General features: G+C 46.8%; 1 protein-coding gene across 1 annotated transcript in view; it reads left to right on the forward strand.

The window, feature by feature from the left end:
* The first annotated feature begins 3,482 nt into the window (after nucleotides 1-3,482).
* Nucleotides 3,483-19,694, forward strand: part of LOC124795588 (protein apterous-like) — a 322,294-nt gene continuing 306,082 nt past the window's right edge. The window contains exons 1-2 of the mRNA XM_047259659.1: nucleotides 3,483-3,497; nucleotides 3,624-3,826. Of these exons, the coding sequence (XP_047115615.1) occupies nucleotides 3,483-3,497; nucleotides 3,624-3,826 (218 nt within the window). The remainder of the gene's footprint in view (nucleotides 3,498-3,623; nucleotides 3,827-19,694) is intronic.

The raw sequence follows: 19,694 nt of genomic DNA on the forward strand, positions 1-19,694 counted from the left end.
AACAAAAATAAAATATACAGGAAAACTTCTGAATAATTACGTAACGTAGGTATATAGACTTTGTGACAGTGGTAAACATACTCATTCCATTTTGGATTAAATTTTAAAAGGAACATAAAGTTGGACTGCATTTCGTTGGTAGCCCTAGTTTTCAGTCCATGAATAAAACAAATAAGGTTTCACTTGGCAGATGAAGACTTTTTTTGGCGCTTCATGAGAAAATGTCGAGCAAGATTAAACGTAATAGCTTCTTTATATGTGACATGCTTCTCTGTTAGCCCGCGTCTCGTGGTCGTGCGGTAGCGTTCTCGCTTCCCACGCCCGGGTTCCCGGGTTCGATTCCCGGCGGGGTCAGGGATTTTCTCTGCCTCGTGATGTCTGGGTGTTGTGTGATGTCCTTAGGTTAGTTAGGTTTAAGAAGTTCTAAGTTCTAGGGGACTGATGACCATAGATGTTAAGTCCCATAGTGCTCAGAGCCATTTGAACCATTTTGCTTCTCTGTTTATCTTTCCTTTGTCCCCTTCGACCAGGCTCTACTTGAGTTAACTCACGTCAGACACTGTAAGACGCAAAACGTTGCGTGCACGTTACTGCATAGTTCGGCCATCTGTTGGTAAAATTATGAAGTATTACGAAGCTTTATTGTACGAGCGAGGCGAAGCGAGCATAGCCGCGGCTGAGCGGCGAACTGGGCAACTTCGCCAGGCTTCCGTACTTCATGAATGAACTACTTCATTTGAACGCTTCACGGCAAAGAGTGAAATGAATGAGGTAGTTCACGGGAATGAACGAGTTCGACCCATCTCTAGCCACAAGGCAGAAAATTCCGCTGGTGTACTTGAATTGTAGTCAACCAGTATAGTTGACTGCACCGCATGGCGGATAAATTTCAGCAGTAGAAATACTCAGTGTTGCTCGCAGGAAAGCCTCCCCAACAGCGAACCACCAAAACGAACCACAAAACCGAGCCGAGGCTCCTTGCCACGAACGAAGTGATTGCTTTTGGTGACATCATTTGCAATAGCGACTGCGCGAATTTACGGTACCTCGTAAAGAAAGAGTAGCTGATGCTACTGAGGGCTCGGCCGCGAGCATTTCCGACGACTTCTTGGTCTCTTATTCGTGATGGCATTCAGACAGGCAAGGGTGCTGTCGATTGTTGCATACGAATGCGAAATACCTGCATTGTGCGTTTCCGCAAAGTGGGTAGTTGCAACAAGTACTCTGTCCTGGGTCTGTGAACCACGAAGCTCGTAGCAATCGGACAGCTCCCCACACGCTCCGACACTGCGCAGGAACCGCCAGCGGACCCAGCCGACTGCACCGCGTGGAGATAACTTCCCTGGTCCGCAGCAACCGACCGACTCCCGCAGAATGCCGACAACATCTAAAAAGGTCGTCAGTGGAAATAACGCGAACTACACACACAACCTGACACTTGCACGAAGACCTAAACGGTAGCCAACAGTAACTAAGCACGCAAGAAGACAAATCGGGAGTCGATGGACACAGACACAGCCGACTCGTGAACGATCAGGGAGCTAAAACGCGTCGTCCGGTAGGACGACTGACCGACGATCCACCAAGACCGTGGCCTGGCTCAAGCGATGCGTGGCGGCAATGGTCGGGCGAGACATGTCGACGCAGAGCTCACTGCTGCTCCAACCCGACTGCACTAGTGCCGCATTGCAACTCCCCGACTGGCAGGTCCCGACTGCGCTCCAGCCGATTCCAACTGACTGGCAGACGCGAACTCGCAACCCGAACTCACGACAGACAACGACCGGGAAGTAATAGCAGTCTGGCAAAGGTACTACGAGAAGGGATATATCGATACGCGCTAGTGCCGCTCACGGTCAGGCAAAGGAGCAAGTCAGTGACAGTAGTAATTTAAATTAATTTAGTGAGGTGGATGAACGTTAAATAAAAAATGGTTCAAATGGCTCTGAGCACTATGCGACTTAGCTTCAGTGGTCATCAGTTGCCTAGAACTTAGAACTCATTAAACCTAACTAACCCAAGGACATCACACACATCGATGCCCGAGGCAGGATTCAAACCTGCGACCGTAGCGGTCGCTCTGTTCCAGACTGCAGCGCCTAGAAGCTCACGGCCACTCCGGCCGGCGGAAGTACGTTAAAAACAGGGTGTAAAATACAGGGTGATTCAAAAAGAATACCACAACTTTAAAAATGTGTATTTAATGAAAGAAACATAATATAACCTTCTGTTATACATCATTACAAAGAGTATTTAAAAAGGTTTTTTTTCACTCAAAAACAAGTTCAGAGATGTTCAATATGGCCCCCTCCAGACACTCGAGCAAAATCAACCCGATACTCCAACTCGTTCCACACTCTCTGTAGCATATCAGGCGTAACAGTTTGGATAGCTGCTGTTATTTCTCGTTTCAAATCATCAATGGTGGCTGGGAGAGGTGGCCGAAACACTATATCCTTAACATACCCCCATAAGCAAAAATCGCAGGGGGTAAGATCAGGGCTTCTTGGAGGCCAGTGATGAAGTGCTCTGTCACGGCCTGCCTGCCGGCCGATCCATCGCCTCGGGTAGTTGACGTTCCATTGTGACGGTTGACTTTCCCGTTAGTGTGGAAAGTTGCTTCATCACTAAACACAATCTTTGAAACGAAAGATTCATCTGTTTCCATTTGAGCAAGGATAAAATCACAGAAATCGATTCTTTTAATCTTATCAGCTGCAGACAGTGCTTGAACCAATTTCAGACGATAAGGTTTCATAACTAACCTTTTTCGTAGGACTCTCCATACAGTTGATTGTGGAATTTGCAGCTCTCTGCTAGCTCTGCGAGTCGATTTTCCTGGGCTGCGAACAAATGCTTGCTGGATGCGTGCTACATTTTCATCACTCGTTCTCGGCCAGGCAGAACTTTTCCCTTTGCTCAAACACCCATTCTCTGTAAACTGTTTATACCAACGTTTAATACACCACCTATCAGGAGGTTTAACACCATACTTCGTTCGAAATGCACGCTGAACAACTGTCGTCGATTCACTTCTGCCGTACTCAATAACACAAAAAGCTTTCTGTTGAGCGGTCGCCATCTTAGCATCAACTGACACTGACGCCTAGTCAACAGCGCCTCAAGCGAACAAATATACAACTAAATGAAACTTTATAGCTCCCTTAATTCGCCGACAGATAGTGCTTAGCTCTGCCTTTTGTCGTTGCAGAGTTTTAAATTCCTAAAGTTGTGGTATTCTTTTTGAATCGCCCTGTACATGATGGCGGGAAAACGAGCCACGCACGGCTCAATCTGTTAGTAGCTTGCACATTTAAGGCTTCAACGAGTATCGTCGTCGTAATGAGGCCAAGCTGTGACGTGACGTGCCGCGCTTTGTGTTCCAGCAGCAGCAGCACCAGCAGCAGGCGGCCGGCGCAGCGTACGACCCGTCGCGCGATCTGTCGCCCAACCTGCCCCTCACCTCGTGCGACTCGTCCTCGATGGGCGACGCCGAGGCGAGCAGCAGCGGCTGCAGCACGCCCTCCTCGTCGTCGGCGGCGTCGCAGCTGAGCGCCGGCCGGCGCGGCCTCGACGACGCGTCGTCGACGCCGCCCCCGCAGCCGCCGTCGCAGGCGCCGCAGCCGCCGCCGGCGACGCCGCAGGCGGACGCGGTGGTGTGCGCCGGCTGCGGCAGGCGCATCTGCGACCGCTACTACCTGCTGGCCGTGGACCGCCGGTGGCACGCCAACTGCCTCATATGCTACGCCTGCCGCAGGCCGCTCGACGGCGAGGGCACCTGCTTCGCCAAGGACGGCTCCATCTACTGCAAGAAGGACTACCACAGGTAGGACGCCGCCTCTGCCTACGTATAAGCGGCGCCATCGAGGGAAGAGAGGGTCGCCATTCCCGTTTCTCACATCCTCTTAAATACAGGGTGCGTCAAAAAAAATGTATACATACTTTGAAGCGTCATAGAAAATTTGTTTCCCGTTCTACAGTGTTAAATTTCTGGCAATTGAAAGCTGAAAGCCCAACTGGAAAAATAAATGTTCTTTACTAAAATGTAAACTTTCACGGCCGGAAATATCATGTCCATTATAATTATCCGGGCTGTTATGCCGTGGTCGGTTGATGAATTCTGTGGTGATTCCCAACGTTCCGTCTCCGACTGCGGGAGACATCTTCAAGGGGGTCCGTAGCTTGATGGATGGTCCAACACACACACAGTAGCGAGCCAGTGTGTGTGTTGGACCATCCATCAAGCTACGGACCCCCTTGAAGATGTCTCCCGCAGTCGGAGACGAAACGTTGGGAATCACCACAGAATTCATCAACCGACCACGGCATAACAGCCCGGATAATTATAATGGACATAAATGTTCTTTGCAAATGTAATTAATGTTCAAACTGGTGGCCTTCAGCATCAATAAATTTCTGAGTACGAGTCACAACTGATTCCGTACATCGTACCAAAGTGTCCAATGAGATTTCTGCGCACACCGCCTGAATCTCATTCCAAAGTGTGTCCAGGTTACGTGGTTTACGTTTGTACACCTCATCTTTTACTGTGCCCCATAAGAAGAAATCCAGCGGTGTGAGGTCTGGAGAGCGTGCAGGAAACTCGATTGGTCCCTTGCGTCCTATCCACTGGCCTGGCACACTGATTCCTGTATGTTCGTACGTCCCTACGATAGTGCGGCGGGGCGCCATCTCGTTAAAAATAAAACTCATCATTACCGTATAATGCACGAATGGCAGGGAATATGAAGTCAGCAAGCATTGTTAGGTACGTTTCTCTAGTAACAGTACCTTCAAAGCGGAAAGGCCCAATGAGGGAGTCCCCTTGCAGACAAACCACACCACACATTTACACCAGGCAAATTCACAGCCTTTTCAACTGTAATGTGAGGATTATCTTCAGCCCAGTACACACAATTGTGCCTATTGACAGTTCCATTGAGTTTGAATTGGTCTGCATCCGACCAAATTATGCTACCCGTTAATCCCGGTTCATGTCTCACCATCTCCTGAACCCATTCACAAAATTCTAACCTTCGATCTGGATCGTCGTCACTTAGCTGTTGCACCAGCCTTGGAATGTACACACGAAACTTGCCTTTCTTGAGAATGCGTAGCACACTACTAGCACTTACATTACTCTCACGCGCCGCTTGCCTTGAAGATTTTTGAGGAGAACGCTGAAACAGTTCCAAGAGCGCAGTTGTAGAATCATCACTTACAGCTGTACGAGGTCGCCCAGATCGACCTTTATGCACATCACACACTGTTCCATAAATTTCGAATTTGTCTCGCAGACGTGTAATTGCTAACATTGAAGGTGGTTCTGTACCATACTCACTTCTCCACTGTCTTCGAACAGCAGCTACATTCTCAAACTTCCAGTATCACTTAGTTATCTGCTTCCGCGCTTCAAAGCTCAAACGCAAGTCCGCCATGTTGCAGTTACTTCCTTGCCGCTGTTGCCACCTGTTGAGGAAACATAACATTACTTTCTCACAGATATTTAACCTTGTAGAACGGGAAATAAATTGTCTGTGACAGTTCAAAGTGTGTATACATTTTTTTGACGCACCCTGCATTTCCGCAGTGGGATGCTCTTGAACAGGTTACCGCCAGTGTTGTAAGATCTACTTACTACCTGCTCGAGTACAAAAGTATCGACAATGATACGAAACTTGCCAAACTAATAACAGACGGTTCGATCAGTACTTCGTCACTAAATTCCATTATGAATGCATCTACGTCTTCAGAAATTCGACCGTTACAATTTAAATCTAAAAGGCTCCGCAGAAAAAATTTTTCCTTACGCTCGATAGCGAGATTAAGGACTTTTTTACGCTAGCGTCGCCTCCGTGTTCTTAAATGCTGAAGTCGCGAGTATACAGGGTGGTCCATTGATAGTGACCGGACCAAATATCTCACAAAATAAGCATCAAACGAAAAAACTACAAAGAACGAAACTCGTCTAGCTTGAAGGGGGAAACCAGATGGCGCTATGGTTGGCCCGCTAGATGGCGCTGCCATAGGTAAAACGGATATCAACTGCGTTTTTTTTTTTAAATAGGAACCCCCATTTTTTATTACATATTCGTGTAGTACGTAAAGAAATAGGAATGTTTTAGTTGGGCCACTTTTTTCGCTTTGTGATAGACACAAACGTATAAGTACATGGTATCACGTAGCATTCCGTCAGTCCGGACGGTATTTGCTTCGTGATACATTATCCGTGTTAAAATGGACCGTTTACCAATTGCGGAAAAGGTAAATATTTTGTTGATGTATGGCTATTGAGATCAAAATGCCCTACAAGCGTGTGCTATATATGCTGCTCGGTATTCTGGACGACATCAGCTAAGTGTCCGGACCGTTCACCGAATAGTTTACGTTATTTAAGGAAACAGGAAGTGTTCAGCCACATGTGAAACGTCCACCACGACCTGCAACAAATGATGATGCCAAAGTAGGTGTTTTAGCTGCTGTCGCGGCTAATCCGCACATCAGTAGCAGACAAACTGATTCTGCAAATTCTAAAGACTGGTATAGTGTTATCCGCATATCAGCGTTCCAAATTTATTTTTATTATTTTGTCCGTGTCTCTTTCTTTCTTTCTTTCGCATACACCAGGGGTCTCCAAATTTATTAGTCCGCGGCCCAGATTAACTCCTCCACGAAGTCATTAGGGCCAAGATCTACCTAGTGGCATTAAAGCACCCTAGCACTCCACGATAACCGTAATATAAGGCTAAAGGAAAGATTAAATCGCAAAAATCTAAGGTTGTGAGAATAGCTAGCACTGAAACGAACTACGATGTTTATTTAATTACTTAATTTCGATTGGTGGACGTACCTGACCGAAATTCTGGCATATTTTATTCTGGTGAATTTCACCGACAAAAAAAGTGTGTCACTGCACATTCATCACGAAAGCGTCCTGCAAAGTTAACGAAATCTCAAAATGATTGTTAGCAACACTACCACTGCAAGAAGTAACAGAGGTAGAGTATGTCAACGCATTGTTATTTCAAGCGGCGCAACAGTAAGTTTAGTTATGTAGCCTTGTAGCGAGTACCAGAGCCAATGTCGCGGTGTATTGGTCGCGATAGGCCTCGAAACTCAATTGTTGACAGTATAGGTACCACCTCAAATATTTGGCGGGCCGGATACCGGGGATGTCCGGTCAGCTAACGCCTGCCGGTTTGCCGGCCTTCGCGGGCCGGTTTCGGCCCGCGGGCCGTAGTTTGGAGACCCCTGGCTTACACCATACTCCCGCAGCGATGGTAGGGTCGGCCTGGTTACAACGGATTTGGCGATGTTTGTTCTAGGGAACCTACCCGAGTCCAGGAAGCAGCGTGTTAGCGCTCTCGGCTATCCTGGCGGCCACTTTGTCTGTGTCACTAATTCTTACAAAAAACTTGACACTACTGTTTGCAGGAAGTCATTTTCATCGAAAAATGTCGATTTAGTAGTTTCAAAAAGTTTCGTTCAACTTATTTTTTAGTTTTGGTCGAATGTTTCCGTGGATATTCATATCGCATTTGCTGATGACAGCCGGCCGCGGTGGTCTAGCGGTTCTAGGCGCGCAGTCCGGAACCGCGCGACTGCTACGGTCGCAGGTTCGAATCCTGCCTCGGGCATGGATGTGTGTGATGTCCTTAGGTTAGTTAGGTTTAAGTAGTTCTAAGTTCTAGGGGACTGATGGCCACAGTAGTTAAGTCCCATAGTGGTCGGAGCCATTTGAATCATTTTTTTTTTTTTTTTTTGCTTATGACAAACACTTGCTGAAGCTAGTGTCGTGAACATTTTCGTATTGACTAACAACCATGACTGAATAAAAATATTAAATGATTTTGCTTAGTCAGGAGCGTGCACTACAGCGTTCCATTATTTCGAGGGACGGATTAATTTCTGTGGGATTGAGAGGTAAGTAGCAGATTAAGTGTTTTAACTGGAAATGGAGTGGAACCTTATGCACGATAGGTATCAGCCGACAGTCGCCGAATTTAATGACGGACGAGACCCGACACGGCACGGGGCAGACAACTCGAGGCTGTAACAACAAACAGAGAGATAGACTCGCCGCGCCGAGCCGTCCGCGGGCGCGCAGTACATTTTTAGCAATCGCGATGTTGCGGTATCAGGGGAGCAGGATCGCGGACCCGCCAGGCCGCCGTTTCCAGGCAGCGGCCCGCCGGACGGAGATCTCGCATGCGCGGGCCGCACTCGCTCTTCCTCCTCCGTCCGCGGAGATAGCGTGTTAAATGGAGGGAAACGGCGCCGGGCGCGCCGTGTGTGGGGGGGGAGGGCACGCGCGCCGTCGCTATGTCCATCACCCCCCTCCCCCGCTATCCCGATCCTTCTGCAGCCCGCGTGGCGGCCCCCGGGGGGCCCATTGTCCGCGCGATGCTATCGCCATCGTGTTTGTTTTTCCATAATGCGCCGAGCCGACAAACGCCCGCCTTGTTATTACCGACGGCCGAGCCGGATCCACGGCCGCCGTGGCTGCGGCGGACCCCGCAAGAAGCGACTCGGCTAGCGCAGCGCAGACCGGGCCGGTCCGCCAGCGCCCTCTGATCGGCATTGTCTCGAGGCGCCTCTCTCTCTCTCTCTCTCTCTCTCTCTCTCTCTCCCTCTCTCTCTCTCTTCACTGTGGCTGCGGTCGCGAGTTACGGTTATTACGGACCGACGCTCCTTTATCACCTGCACGCTGCAGGTCGCTCTCGAGGGGATTCCGCCGCGGCCGTTAACATGACTGTCCCGTGCCGCCGTGACGGAATTCGTGGAAGCGCACACAGCCAAGGCTCATTCAGCTGCCGCATCTCAGTGTCCAAATGTTTCACATTTGCAGCTTCACTGCGCAAGACGGAAACTATATGGGCGTGATTGCGCAGAGGAAAAGTTGGGACGTACGAGGTCCACTCCAAAAGAAATGCACACTATTTTCGTAAAAATACAGTTTTCATTCTGCATGTGTATAGAGACATCCTTCCCCTTGTTTTCAAACTTAGTTCAACCTGTTCCCGTGAGTGGCGCCGTCACAGAATGTCTTCAAGGTGGCTGCGACACTTGACGTTCGTCAGAAGCAACGTGCTGTCATAGAATTCCTGTGCTGTGAAAACGAGACAGTGGGAAACATCCACAAGAGGTTGAAAAAGGTGTATGGAGATGCTGCTGTCGATCGCAGTACAGTCAGTCGGTGGGCAAGCAGGTTACGTGATGAAAGCGGGCACGGCAATATTGAGGATTGTCCTCGTACTGCACACACTCCAGACAATGTGCAGAGATTTAACGAATTTGGTGACTGCTGACAGACGCATCACAATGAACGAATTGTCACGCTACGTTCGGATAGGGGAAGGAAGTGTTTACAGAATACGAAGTGTTGGCGTTATAAAAGGTTTGTGCCACGTCGGTTCCCAGCATGTTGACAGTGGCTCACAAAGAAACAAGAAAAACGGAATGCAGCGAAATTTTTGAACAGTACGAGAATAGTGGAGATGAATTTCTTGGAAGAATTGTGACAGGTGATGAAACATGGCTCCATCATTTTTCACCAGAGATTAAGAGGTAATCGATGGAGTGGCATCATGCAAATTCACCCAAGAAAAAAATAATTCAAAGCCACAGCTTCTGCTGGAAAAGTATTGGCTACGGTGTTTCTCGATTCCGAAGGACTCTTGCTTGTGGACATCGTGCCAAGTGGAACCACCCTAAATTCTGATGCATATGTGACGACACTGAAGAAACTTAAAGCTCGACTGAGTCGTGTTCGACCACATGGGCAAAAGCAGGATGTTTTGCTGTTGTACGACAACGCACGGCCACATGTCACTCAAAAAACCATGGAAGCGATCCGCCTTACAGCCCTGACCTGGCTCCATGTGACTATCATCTCTTTCGGAAACTGAAAGACTCTCTTCGTGGAACAAGGTTTGAAGATGATGACTCCCTTGTGCACGCTGCCAAACAGTGGCTCCAACAGGTTGGTCCAGAATTTTACTGTGGGGTTATACAGGCGCTGGTACCAAGATGGCGTAAGGCAGTTGAGAGGGATGTAAATTATGTGGAGAAATGAAAATATTGTTCCTAAAGGATGTATCTAAACACTCTCAAACTTTCAAACATGTGGAATAAAAGATAGACTTAAAAAAATAGTGTGCAGTTCTTTTGGAGTCACCCTCGTACAACTGGCAAGTCAGAGGATTGACTCTCTTCAAGGCAAAACCAAATCCGAGGAAATGTTTTGTTCTTGGGTTGGGTAAAAAGTAGTGACAACACTGCTACAGTTCATACCAGACTTTTCTGTCAGAAGTTCACCGTATTACATGCCTTCAGTGCAATCGCTCCGCTCCTTGATCACCTTCCCCAGTACAGATGGAAGGCGTCGTATATTTATTTATTTATTTGCTAGCATTCACAAAGGACTTGCCACCTTGTTACTAAGAAGGGTCGCATTTTCACAATACGAAGTTGTACACGTACAGAATGTGATACTTATTTGGTATTTCTAACTTTTAGTAAGGATTAATAATATTGCAGCTTTAAATACTTGTAAACTTAAACAAAAAATTAGGAAACGAAAATCGTAAAATTAGTGATTTATGAATGGAAGACAGGAATTTATGAAGACAGAGAAGAGATTATGACATATCCTAACTTGAAGACATATTATAAATTCGAAAAATTTTTTCTTAAGTAATCAATATTCTTTCGTTTAAGATGAATAGACAAAAGATAATAAATATTTTTGAAATGAACAAAATATCAGCCGCCCGTTGTGGCAGAGCGGTTTTAGGCGCTTCAGTCCGGAACCGTGCTGCTGCTATGGTCGCAGGTTCGAATCCTGCCTCGGGCTTGGATGTGTGTGATGTCCTTAGGTTAGTTAAGTTTAAGTAGTTCTAAGTTCTAGGGGACTGATGACCTCAGATGTTAAATCCCATAGTGCTCAGAGCCATTTGATGAAATATTGGAAAATATAATTATAAACCGTAACTATATTTTTAGAAAGAACGAAAACAGAAGATAGGAAAGGCGATAGTGGAAGAATCTTCCTTCATGAAGTGTGCATGATGGTGAGTGTCTTGGAGTTTCCCATCAAGCCACCGACCGACAACCACAGCTCTTCATCCCGTCCTTGCAATCCTATGCTACTTTTCAATATGTTGATTAAAATATTCATAGGCACGTCTTCTCATGTAAAGCTGAAATTCTTTTTTTCGTGGTCCGTGGCCGCTATCGATTCTTGTGGTATCTGTATCAAATCAGATTTGGTACTTTGTCTCTTGTGTTATCGACGACACGTCTCAAACAGTCAGGAAGTGGGAGATCCTGTCTAATATCTATCCGCCGAGTTACTTCTTTTACAGATGTGTGTGTGTGTGTGTGTGTGTGTGTGTGTGTGTGTGTGTGTGTGTGTGTGTGCGTGCGTGTGTGTGTGCGCGTGTGTGTGTGTGTGTGCGCGCGCGCGTTATTCGAAGCCTTCTAAAGCTTTCTGCGTGTGTGGATCACCCGACCTTAATCAACAGATATTCTTCTCACGGAAGAACGAAGGCAAATTGGGATTTAACGTCCCTTTGAGGGCAGAACTGAACTAGAATTAGAAAGGAAATCGGCTGTCTCTTTTTCGAAAGAATCATGCCGGAATTTGCCTTTTGTCATTTAGGGAAGCAACGTGAAACGTAAATCTGGACGTCTGTTTGGGGATCTGATGCCCCGTTTTCGCGAATGCGAGTCTTGTGTCTAAAATACAGGGCGTTTCATGGAGCGTGAACTCAAACTTTCCAAACTGTGTGCGAAAGAAATGCTGCAGACGTATATGCCCTAATATGCATCCTAAAATAAAAGGCACAAATGGTTCAAATGGCTCTGAGCACTATGGGACTTAATTACTGAGGTCATCAGTCCCCTAGAACTTAGAACTACTTAAACCTAACTAATCTAAGGACATCACACACACCCATGCCCGAGGCAGGATTCGAACCCGCGACCGCAGCGGTCACGCGGTTCCAAACTGACGCGCCTAGAACCGCACGGTCTCACCGGCCGGCTTAAAAGGCACAAAATGTACCCAAGATACAGCATTTTTCTTTGAATCTGAAGAGGTGACAATACGAATCAAGTTTTAGCTCAAAGGTATTGTAAAACACATTCACTTTCTCTGCATAATTGTTTCCGGAATGTTATACTGACTTATTTTTACTTAGGCACGACCAGGAACGTCACCATTTATGTACACTAGGCAAGAGGACACGACGTAACAAGAAGAAATTAAGAATACAGCGACCTAGCTTCGGGAAGAACTGAAGGCCTTTACGTGTAATCACTTCCCAGCGGAAATCAAGTAGCGGCCCGCTCGTCGGGAAGGCGGGTCAGCCTCTTCAAGGTCGTGCAGCCAGAGATTCCCGTTACGTCACAGAGAACACGGACGGGATGACTTCCTCCTCATGCCACGTCGTCTGTCAAAATTACCATAATCGCCGCGTCAGTAATAATCACAATTATAATAATCGTATGTTAATACGCCGGTCGAGTAGCTGTTAGATTAATCTAAATTCAGAGTGGTCGTTAATGGGATAGGGAAGAACCAGTTTCTCCTATCGATTCGGAGGCGATCGGGAAATGCCCCGCGTTACGCACGGAGTGCGCTACGGCGCGGCGGCTGCGGCCCGCCGCATCTGATGGGAATTTCAAAATTAAATTGATTAATCTACAATGTAAAATAAATTGTGATTATTAGGTCGCTATTAAAGTAAACATGCCCGCCGCTGTTTATTATGGTAACCGTATCCGAGAGTACCTGATTTCTGTAAGTATTACACGTTTGAGAGTAAGCGGGCAGAATACATAAAATCGCTCGCTGCACCAGCAGTAACGAGATTCATGAGAGTCGTATTTCTCTTCCTGTTCCGTAATTTGAGAATCCTCTTGAATCACTTGCGGTCATCAAAGAGCAGGTTTGTTCGTTTTAAAGTCTTTCTCGTTGATTGTCTTTCCGCGGATTAGTTTCTGGAAGTGGCGCATGAATCAAATACCACTCCCAAAAGAGTCATTAATAGAGTCGACCTTAAGATGATAGCTGAAAAGTATTGTAAGAGGTTTGATATGATTAGATATCGGGGGTAAGGAGTTGTTTTTCATTTATGGAGATCCTTAACAGGCTTTTCTCCCCCAAAAAGATTTCGTGATCTTTTACACCGTACCGCCTGCTCTACAGTTCCATGCCTAACGTCATGTTTTTATCAAAAAACAATAAAAAAGCATATGATTTCAGGAAAATTTCTATGATTTGGATAATATTGTTTTCCAGTAAAATTCGGTGACAAAAGTACAAGAAAATGTAAATCTTGAAACGACTGCTGTCTAAATCAGTAATTCTGTCTATGATAAGGACCTGTATGAATCATTTGCTGATGTAGTAATGGACCACAACGATGGGACTGACTGACGTCATTTTGCCGGGGTATTCTACTACCAGCGGGTATCATTTATACTCTGTTGAACAGCGTAGCCGATTAACCATGGTATTCTCTACAATTACTTTAAACTGAATTTTAGGTTTGCTTTGTACGATTACAGACTAATATTTTCTATGACTTTAATACCATTTCCTGAACACGACTTTTTTGGCTAGCAGATTGCAAAAATCATTTAGTATGCAGTTGTACAGTACTACAGTATGTCGTACTAGCAGACACGAAAATTTATACTGATGACCGTTTACGGAAAATTAAGTATGCCGCACTGTTGAATGTCCAGATATGACTAAACATTATTTTAAGTTCATATATAAACTAAAAGAAAGGGTTTTATTTCATATTTTGATCTGAATTTGCTCTTTACAGAGAACTATGTAACACTCTGTTATTTCAATTTATTTATTATTCAACATTTAAGGATTTGTCAATCCCTTGACTTTTGTTTAACTCCTCACAGGTGCAAATGCAAGTAATCAAGTAGAGTGGACATATCTGATGTTAATTTTACTCTGAGAGTGGCTGAAAATCCTGGAAGCCCAAGTGATACTCGGTCATGGACAGCTGAGGCTGCGCAGTTCAGTCCCGGTACAGGTAGTTCTTAACCGCCTTACACCGACTATTATCGTACTTTGAAAGTCTGTTAACCCGCAACGTGCTACCTTTTTACTACGTACGTTTCTGTGCAATTGCGTCTACATAACCTTTCTGCCATTCACACTTACGTGCTTGGCGAAGGGTTCATCGAATCACTTTCAGAACCTTGTCTACCATTCCACTCAAGAACAGCATGGGAAAAACGAGCATTTAAATGTTTCAGTGCTAGCTACTATTTTTCTTATTTTATTACGATTATCATTTTTCTCTATATAGGTCGGCGTCAGAAAAATATTTTCGCATAAGGAGAGGAAGGTGGTGACTGACTACAAAAGACTGCTTAATAGTCTTCGCTTCTAGCCACAAAATTCGGTCACCATAAGCGGCTTATCTTCACTTGGGACAACCCTAAAGTGTTTTTTTGCTGACTGGGTGTATTTAGACGTTTCAGTTACAATGTGCTACAAATCTAACCAACTGCGGTCCACCGGCCACAGTGCTCGAGCTGTTCTAGGTGCTTCAGTCCGGAACCACGCGGCTGCTACGGTCGCAGGTTCGAATCCTGCCTCGGGCATGGATGTGTGTGATGTCCTTAGGTTAGTTAGGTTTAAGTACACTCCTGGAAATGGAAAAAAGAACACATTGACACCGGTGTGTCAGACCCACCATACTTGCTCCGGACACTGCGAGAGGGCTGTACAAGCAATGATCACACGCACGGCACAGCGGACACACCAGGAACCGCGGTGTTGGCCGTCGAATGGCGCTAGCTGCGCAGCATTTGTGCACCGCCGCCGTCAGTGTCAGCCAGTTTGCCGTGGCATACGGAGCTCCATCGCAGTCTTTAACACTGGTAGCATGCCGCGACAGCGTGGACGTGAACCGTATGTGCAGTTGACGGACTTTGAGCGAGGGCGTATAGTGGGCATGCGGGAGGCCGGGTGGACGTACCGCCGAATTGCTCAACACGTGGGGCGTGAGGTCTCCACAGTACATCGATGTTGTCGCCAGTGGTCGGCGGAAGGTGCACGTGCCCGTCGACCTGGGACCGGACCGCAGCGACGCACGGATGCACGCCAAGACCGTAGGATCCTACGCAGTGCCGTAGGGGACCGCACCGCTACTTCCCAGCAAATTAGGGACACTGTTGCTCCCGGGGTATCGGCGAGGACCATTCGCAACCGTCTCCATGAAGCTGGGCTACGGTCCCGCACACCGTTAGGCCGTCTTCCGCTCACGCCCCAACATCGTGCAGCCCGCCTCCAGTGGTGTCGCGACAGGCGTGAATGGAGGGACGAATGGAGACGTGTCGTCTTCAGCGATGAGAGTCGCTTCTGCCTTGGTGCCAATGATGGTCGTATGCGTGTTTGACGCCGTGCAGGTGAGCGCCACAATCAGGACTGCATACGACCGAGGCACACAGGGCCAACACCCGGCATCATGGTGTGGGGAGCGATCTCCTACACTGGCCGTACACCACTGGTGATCGTCGAGGGGACACTGAATAGTGCACGGTACATCCAAACCGTCATCGAACCCATCGTTCTACCATTCCTAGACCGGCAAGGGAACTTGCTGTTCCAACAGGACAATGCACGTTCGCATGTATCCCGTGCCACCCAACGTGCTCTAGAAGGTGTAAGTCAACTACCCTGGCCAGCAAGATCTCCGGATCTGTCCCCCATTGAGCATGTTTGGGACTGGATGAAGCGTCGTCTCACGCGGTCTGCACGTCCAGCACGAACGCTGGTCCAACTGAGGCGCCAGGTGGAAATGACATGGCAAGCCGTTCCACATGACTACATCCAGCATCTCTACGATCGTCTCCATGGGAGAATAGCAGCCTGCATTGCTGCGAAAGGTGGATATACACTGTACTAGTGCCGACATTGTGCATGCTCTGTTGCCTGTGTCTATGTGCCTGTGGTTCTGCCAGTGTGATCATGTGATGTATCTGACCCCAGGAATGTGTCAATAAAGTTTCCCCTTCCTGGGACAATGAATTCACGGTGTTCTTATTTCAATTTCCAGGAGTGTAGTTATAAGTCTGTGGGACTGATGACCTCAGATGTTAAGACCCATAGTGCTTAGAGCCAACTGCGGTCCCTGAGATCGATATACTTAACTAAATTAGTAGATGAAATTGGTAAAAACCCACATTTTAAAAATCTGTCTTCGGTTTTTCCCACATTCACACCATATCTATACATGGGACGATTTAACTTCTTGCTAAACTGAAACGATCAAAGAAAAAATGGGGATGATGCTTGTTGCTTTCTCCGACTTAACAGCTTCGCAATAAGGAGCCTAACTATCTGAAGTCCAGCTGCCCAGTTATCCTTCCAAGTCAAAATTTGTAGTTGCAGAACTGAAATCTGACAAGCTATAGTCATTTTTCTCTCAGTTATGTCATTCTGTAGCTGGCCGGCGTGGCCGAGCGGTTCTAGGCGCTTCAGTCTGGAACAGCGCTACCGCTACGGTCGCAGGTGCGAACCCTGCCTCGGTCATGGATGTATGTGATGTCCTTAGGTTAGTTAGGTTTAAGTAGTACTAAGTTCTATGGGACTGATGACCTCAGAAGCTAAGTCCCATAGTGCTCAGAGCCATTTGAACCATTTGTCATACTGTGCACTGTCCCTCGGAATAAAGAGACGAGTGGTGATAGAAAATGAAGAGCTGAAGTTCGTTGCGTGTTTGCAGCTACGCTGCGTCTTCATAATTCTTTTCGAAGAGCGGATCGAAGATCGTTTGTTTCGTTCATTTCACTACCACCAGTCAAGTCAGGCTTCAGAAATATCACTTTCTTCTATTAAAACTTCATACGTGGCTGCTTTTCCTTCTTTTCACGCAGTATGAGTAGCAGAAGTTATACCCGAAAGTTTCCGAAGATTCCAGCAGCCTTCAATAGAAGGTAAAACACCGTCTCTCTCTGTCTCTCTCTCTCTCTCTCTCTCTCTCTCTCTCTCTCTCTCTCTCTCTCTCTCTCTTTCAGGGAGGTTATGTTGACAACAGGTGGAGGTTCAAGTGACGTAACGACAAGTCTGTGCAAACTGTGCGGTTACCGGAGGGAACTGCGCAGTTGTCGTCGCAAAAGGCGAGTGTCTTTTCCAGACGGCGGACGACCTGTCTGATTTGCTCTGTTATCCGATAATAGTACAGTTAATCACACAGACATGACGTCACACTGATAAAGTCCACAGTGAAACTTACAGTCTATATGCCCCTTTGTCTACTGTATGCGGACAAAAAATTTACTATGTTGTTTCGTGATGAAAAACCTGAACAATTCGGTGTGCATTTGCACCGCATAATAAACGTAATGAACCTCCTTACCATCAGAGTAGTGTGTAGCGATAACCATGGACTTTCCCGGGAATATCGATAGTGAGCTATGCTACTTGAAATACACAACCACTCACTATTCATAAGGCTTTATTTACACCTAGACGAGTTTCAGACATAACGCGTTGTCATAGTAGATTTATATATTCACCAACACAAAGCTTTTGTCGACTGCAGCTGCGTTTCATTCTTAACAAGTAGCTCCTGTTTCCACATTCACATGCGTGGCAAAGACATGTCTAGCTTCACTGATGCAGCGCAACATATGCTGTATGGCCGACGGCCAGGGAATCAACCACCGATATCGTGGGTAAATTAAGAGTGACCTACTGTTCTGCACACTGCATACTGTTTAGTTTCTTAAGCTACCTCTGCTGGGCACACCGCACTGAGTAGACGCTAAGCAGGAAATCCACGTGACAGCTGCTCGGAGCTCGGCTGACCTGAAGACATGCGTGTCCCGACGTGAGCACACGGCGGAGGCCCGGTTACCACAGTGACGGCTGAACGAGACCCGGGCCTCCATAAACGACGGCAGCGGACCGGAACAGTTGAAACTCGGGACATGCACGTTGCCTACACAGCCGCGAAAGGCGGAGCGGCGAACCGAATGCGAGTTAGTTTTGCCGCCCGGCGGGTCTCAAATTCGGGCCTCCACGGCTACGTCACGCAGCAGAGCTTTATGCTCTCTCTCTCTCTCTTTCTTTCTTTCTCTCCCTCTCCCATCTCTCTCTCCATAAACTTGCTCGCACGCTCTTCCTCTCTGCGCGTCCGGTCTTTTGTCTTGTGGAAGACGTAAAAGGTGGGGGGGGGGGGGAGGGGGGGATTTTGGGCGTGTGAGGCCGCCGCGCGCACTTTTCTTTGAACGCGCCAAGACCGGCATTTATTTTTCTTCCATGCCCTGCTATTTTGTTTCTGTTTCTATTTTTCTTTAACTCAGCTCGTCTTTGAAGGCAACTTTTTCTTTGTGGGGCGAACTCGGTCCCTCCTCTGCGATAGGCTGCTTATTTTTTCTCTGGGTCTATTTATTTTACAGACTTTCTCTTTTTCTGCACGAAGTTGCTTGCACGCGCCTGTGTGTGTGTGTGTGTGTGTGTGTGTGTGTGTGTGCACGCCTTTAAGCAGTTACCTTCCCGTGTGGTGGCCTTCCAATGAACAGGTTATTTACGTTGCAATTCACTTGTCATCCTGGCTCGCCTTTCTACTTCGGAGATCTGTCCGAACGCCGTTTATTTCCACTTGTCCGTATGGCGATGCTCTTCCCGATAGATAAAGTTTGTAATAGCGTCTTATTCATCTTCTGACATCAAAGATGGCTGTCATTCCTCTCCTCTCTAGTGAGTGGGCAGTGCCTTTGCTCACCGTGTCTTAAATTTCAAGTCGCTGGCGAAAAGTGGTGCATTCACATTGCGTTCAGTTACAGGCAGTTAGTTGACAGTGCCGTAATGGCACCTTTCTGGCGGTAGTCTGCGTGTAGCGTGACTTGTTGGAGAGTACGGCCCTTCTCTCTCTCTCTCTCTCTATCTATCTATGTGTGTGTGTGTGTGTGTGTGTGTGTGTGTGTGTGTGCGTGTGTGCGCGCGCGCGCGCGCAAGCGTGAGCGTGACTTGGACATCGTGTGCATTCCGTCGAGATTTCTTCGACTCAGTGCTCACATTCACGTTATTTCTCCCTCTTCAAACATACTATTTTAAAAATACAATAAAGGTTCACGTCCATTGATAACCTGTCGAACCTTTGTGTATCATACAATAATCAAATAATGTATAGTGCACTACATGCATAAGTAAACTGTCAGGAATGTACTAACAGAATTTATTTACAAAAACTATTTTCTTCCATCTCAAAGGAGTATTGTAAGAAACAATAAAAGTGATCATAAAAAGACGAGGATGTCTAAGAAAGAAGAGTAACACCATAAACGGCTATAGCAGCTGTACTTACACTGACCGGCAAAACATTGACAGCAAAAGAATAAGCGCACATCATAGGACAAAGGAGTGTGACGACAGTAGATCCATCCGTATTTCTTAGACGTGGTTAACACAATAATAGAAGGAAACTACTGAGTGTGGAACCGATTCACGCCACCATGTCTTCTCATTGCTCCTTTTGGTATTGTCTTTTCATCTTCCTGCTCAGCTGTGACTGCAAACGCTTTATCTAATACACACTTCCGCTTTTGTTAGTTGTTTCGCTGTCCACATCAATATTATGTAGTGTGTTCACTCACAAATTTTGATTTCTATGTTATATAACTTACAAGAATAATTCTAAGATACT

The sequence above is a fragment of the Schistocerca piceifrons genome, chromosome 4 (assembly GCF_021461385.2).
Source record: "Schistocerca piceifrons isolate TAMUIC-IGC-003096 chromosome 4, iqSchPice1.1, whole genome shotgun sequence".
Taxonomy (NCBI): Eukaryota; Metazoa; Arthropoda; class Insecta; order Orthoptera; family Acrididae; genus Schistocerca; species Schistocerca piceifrons.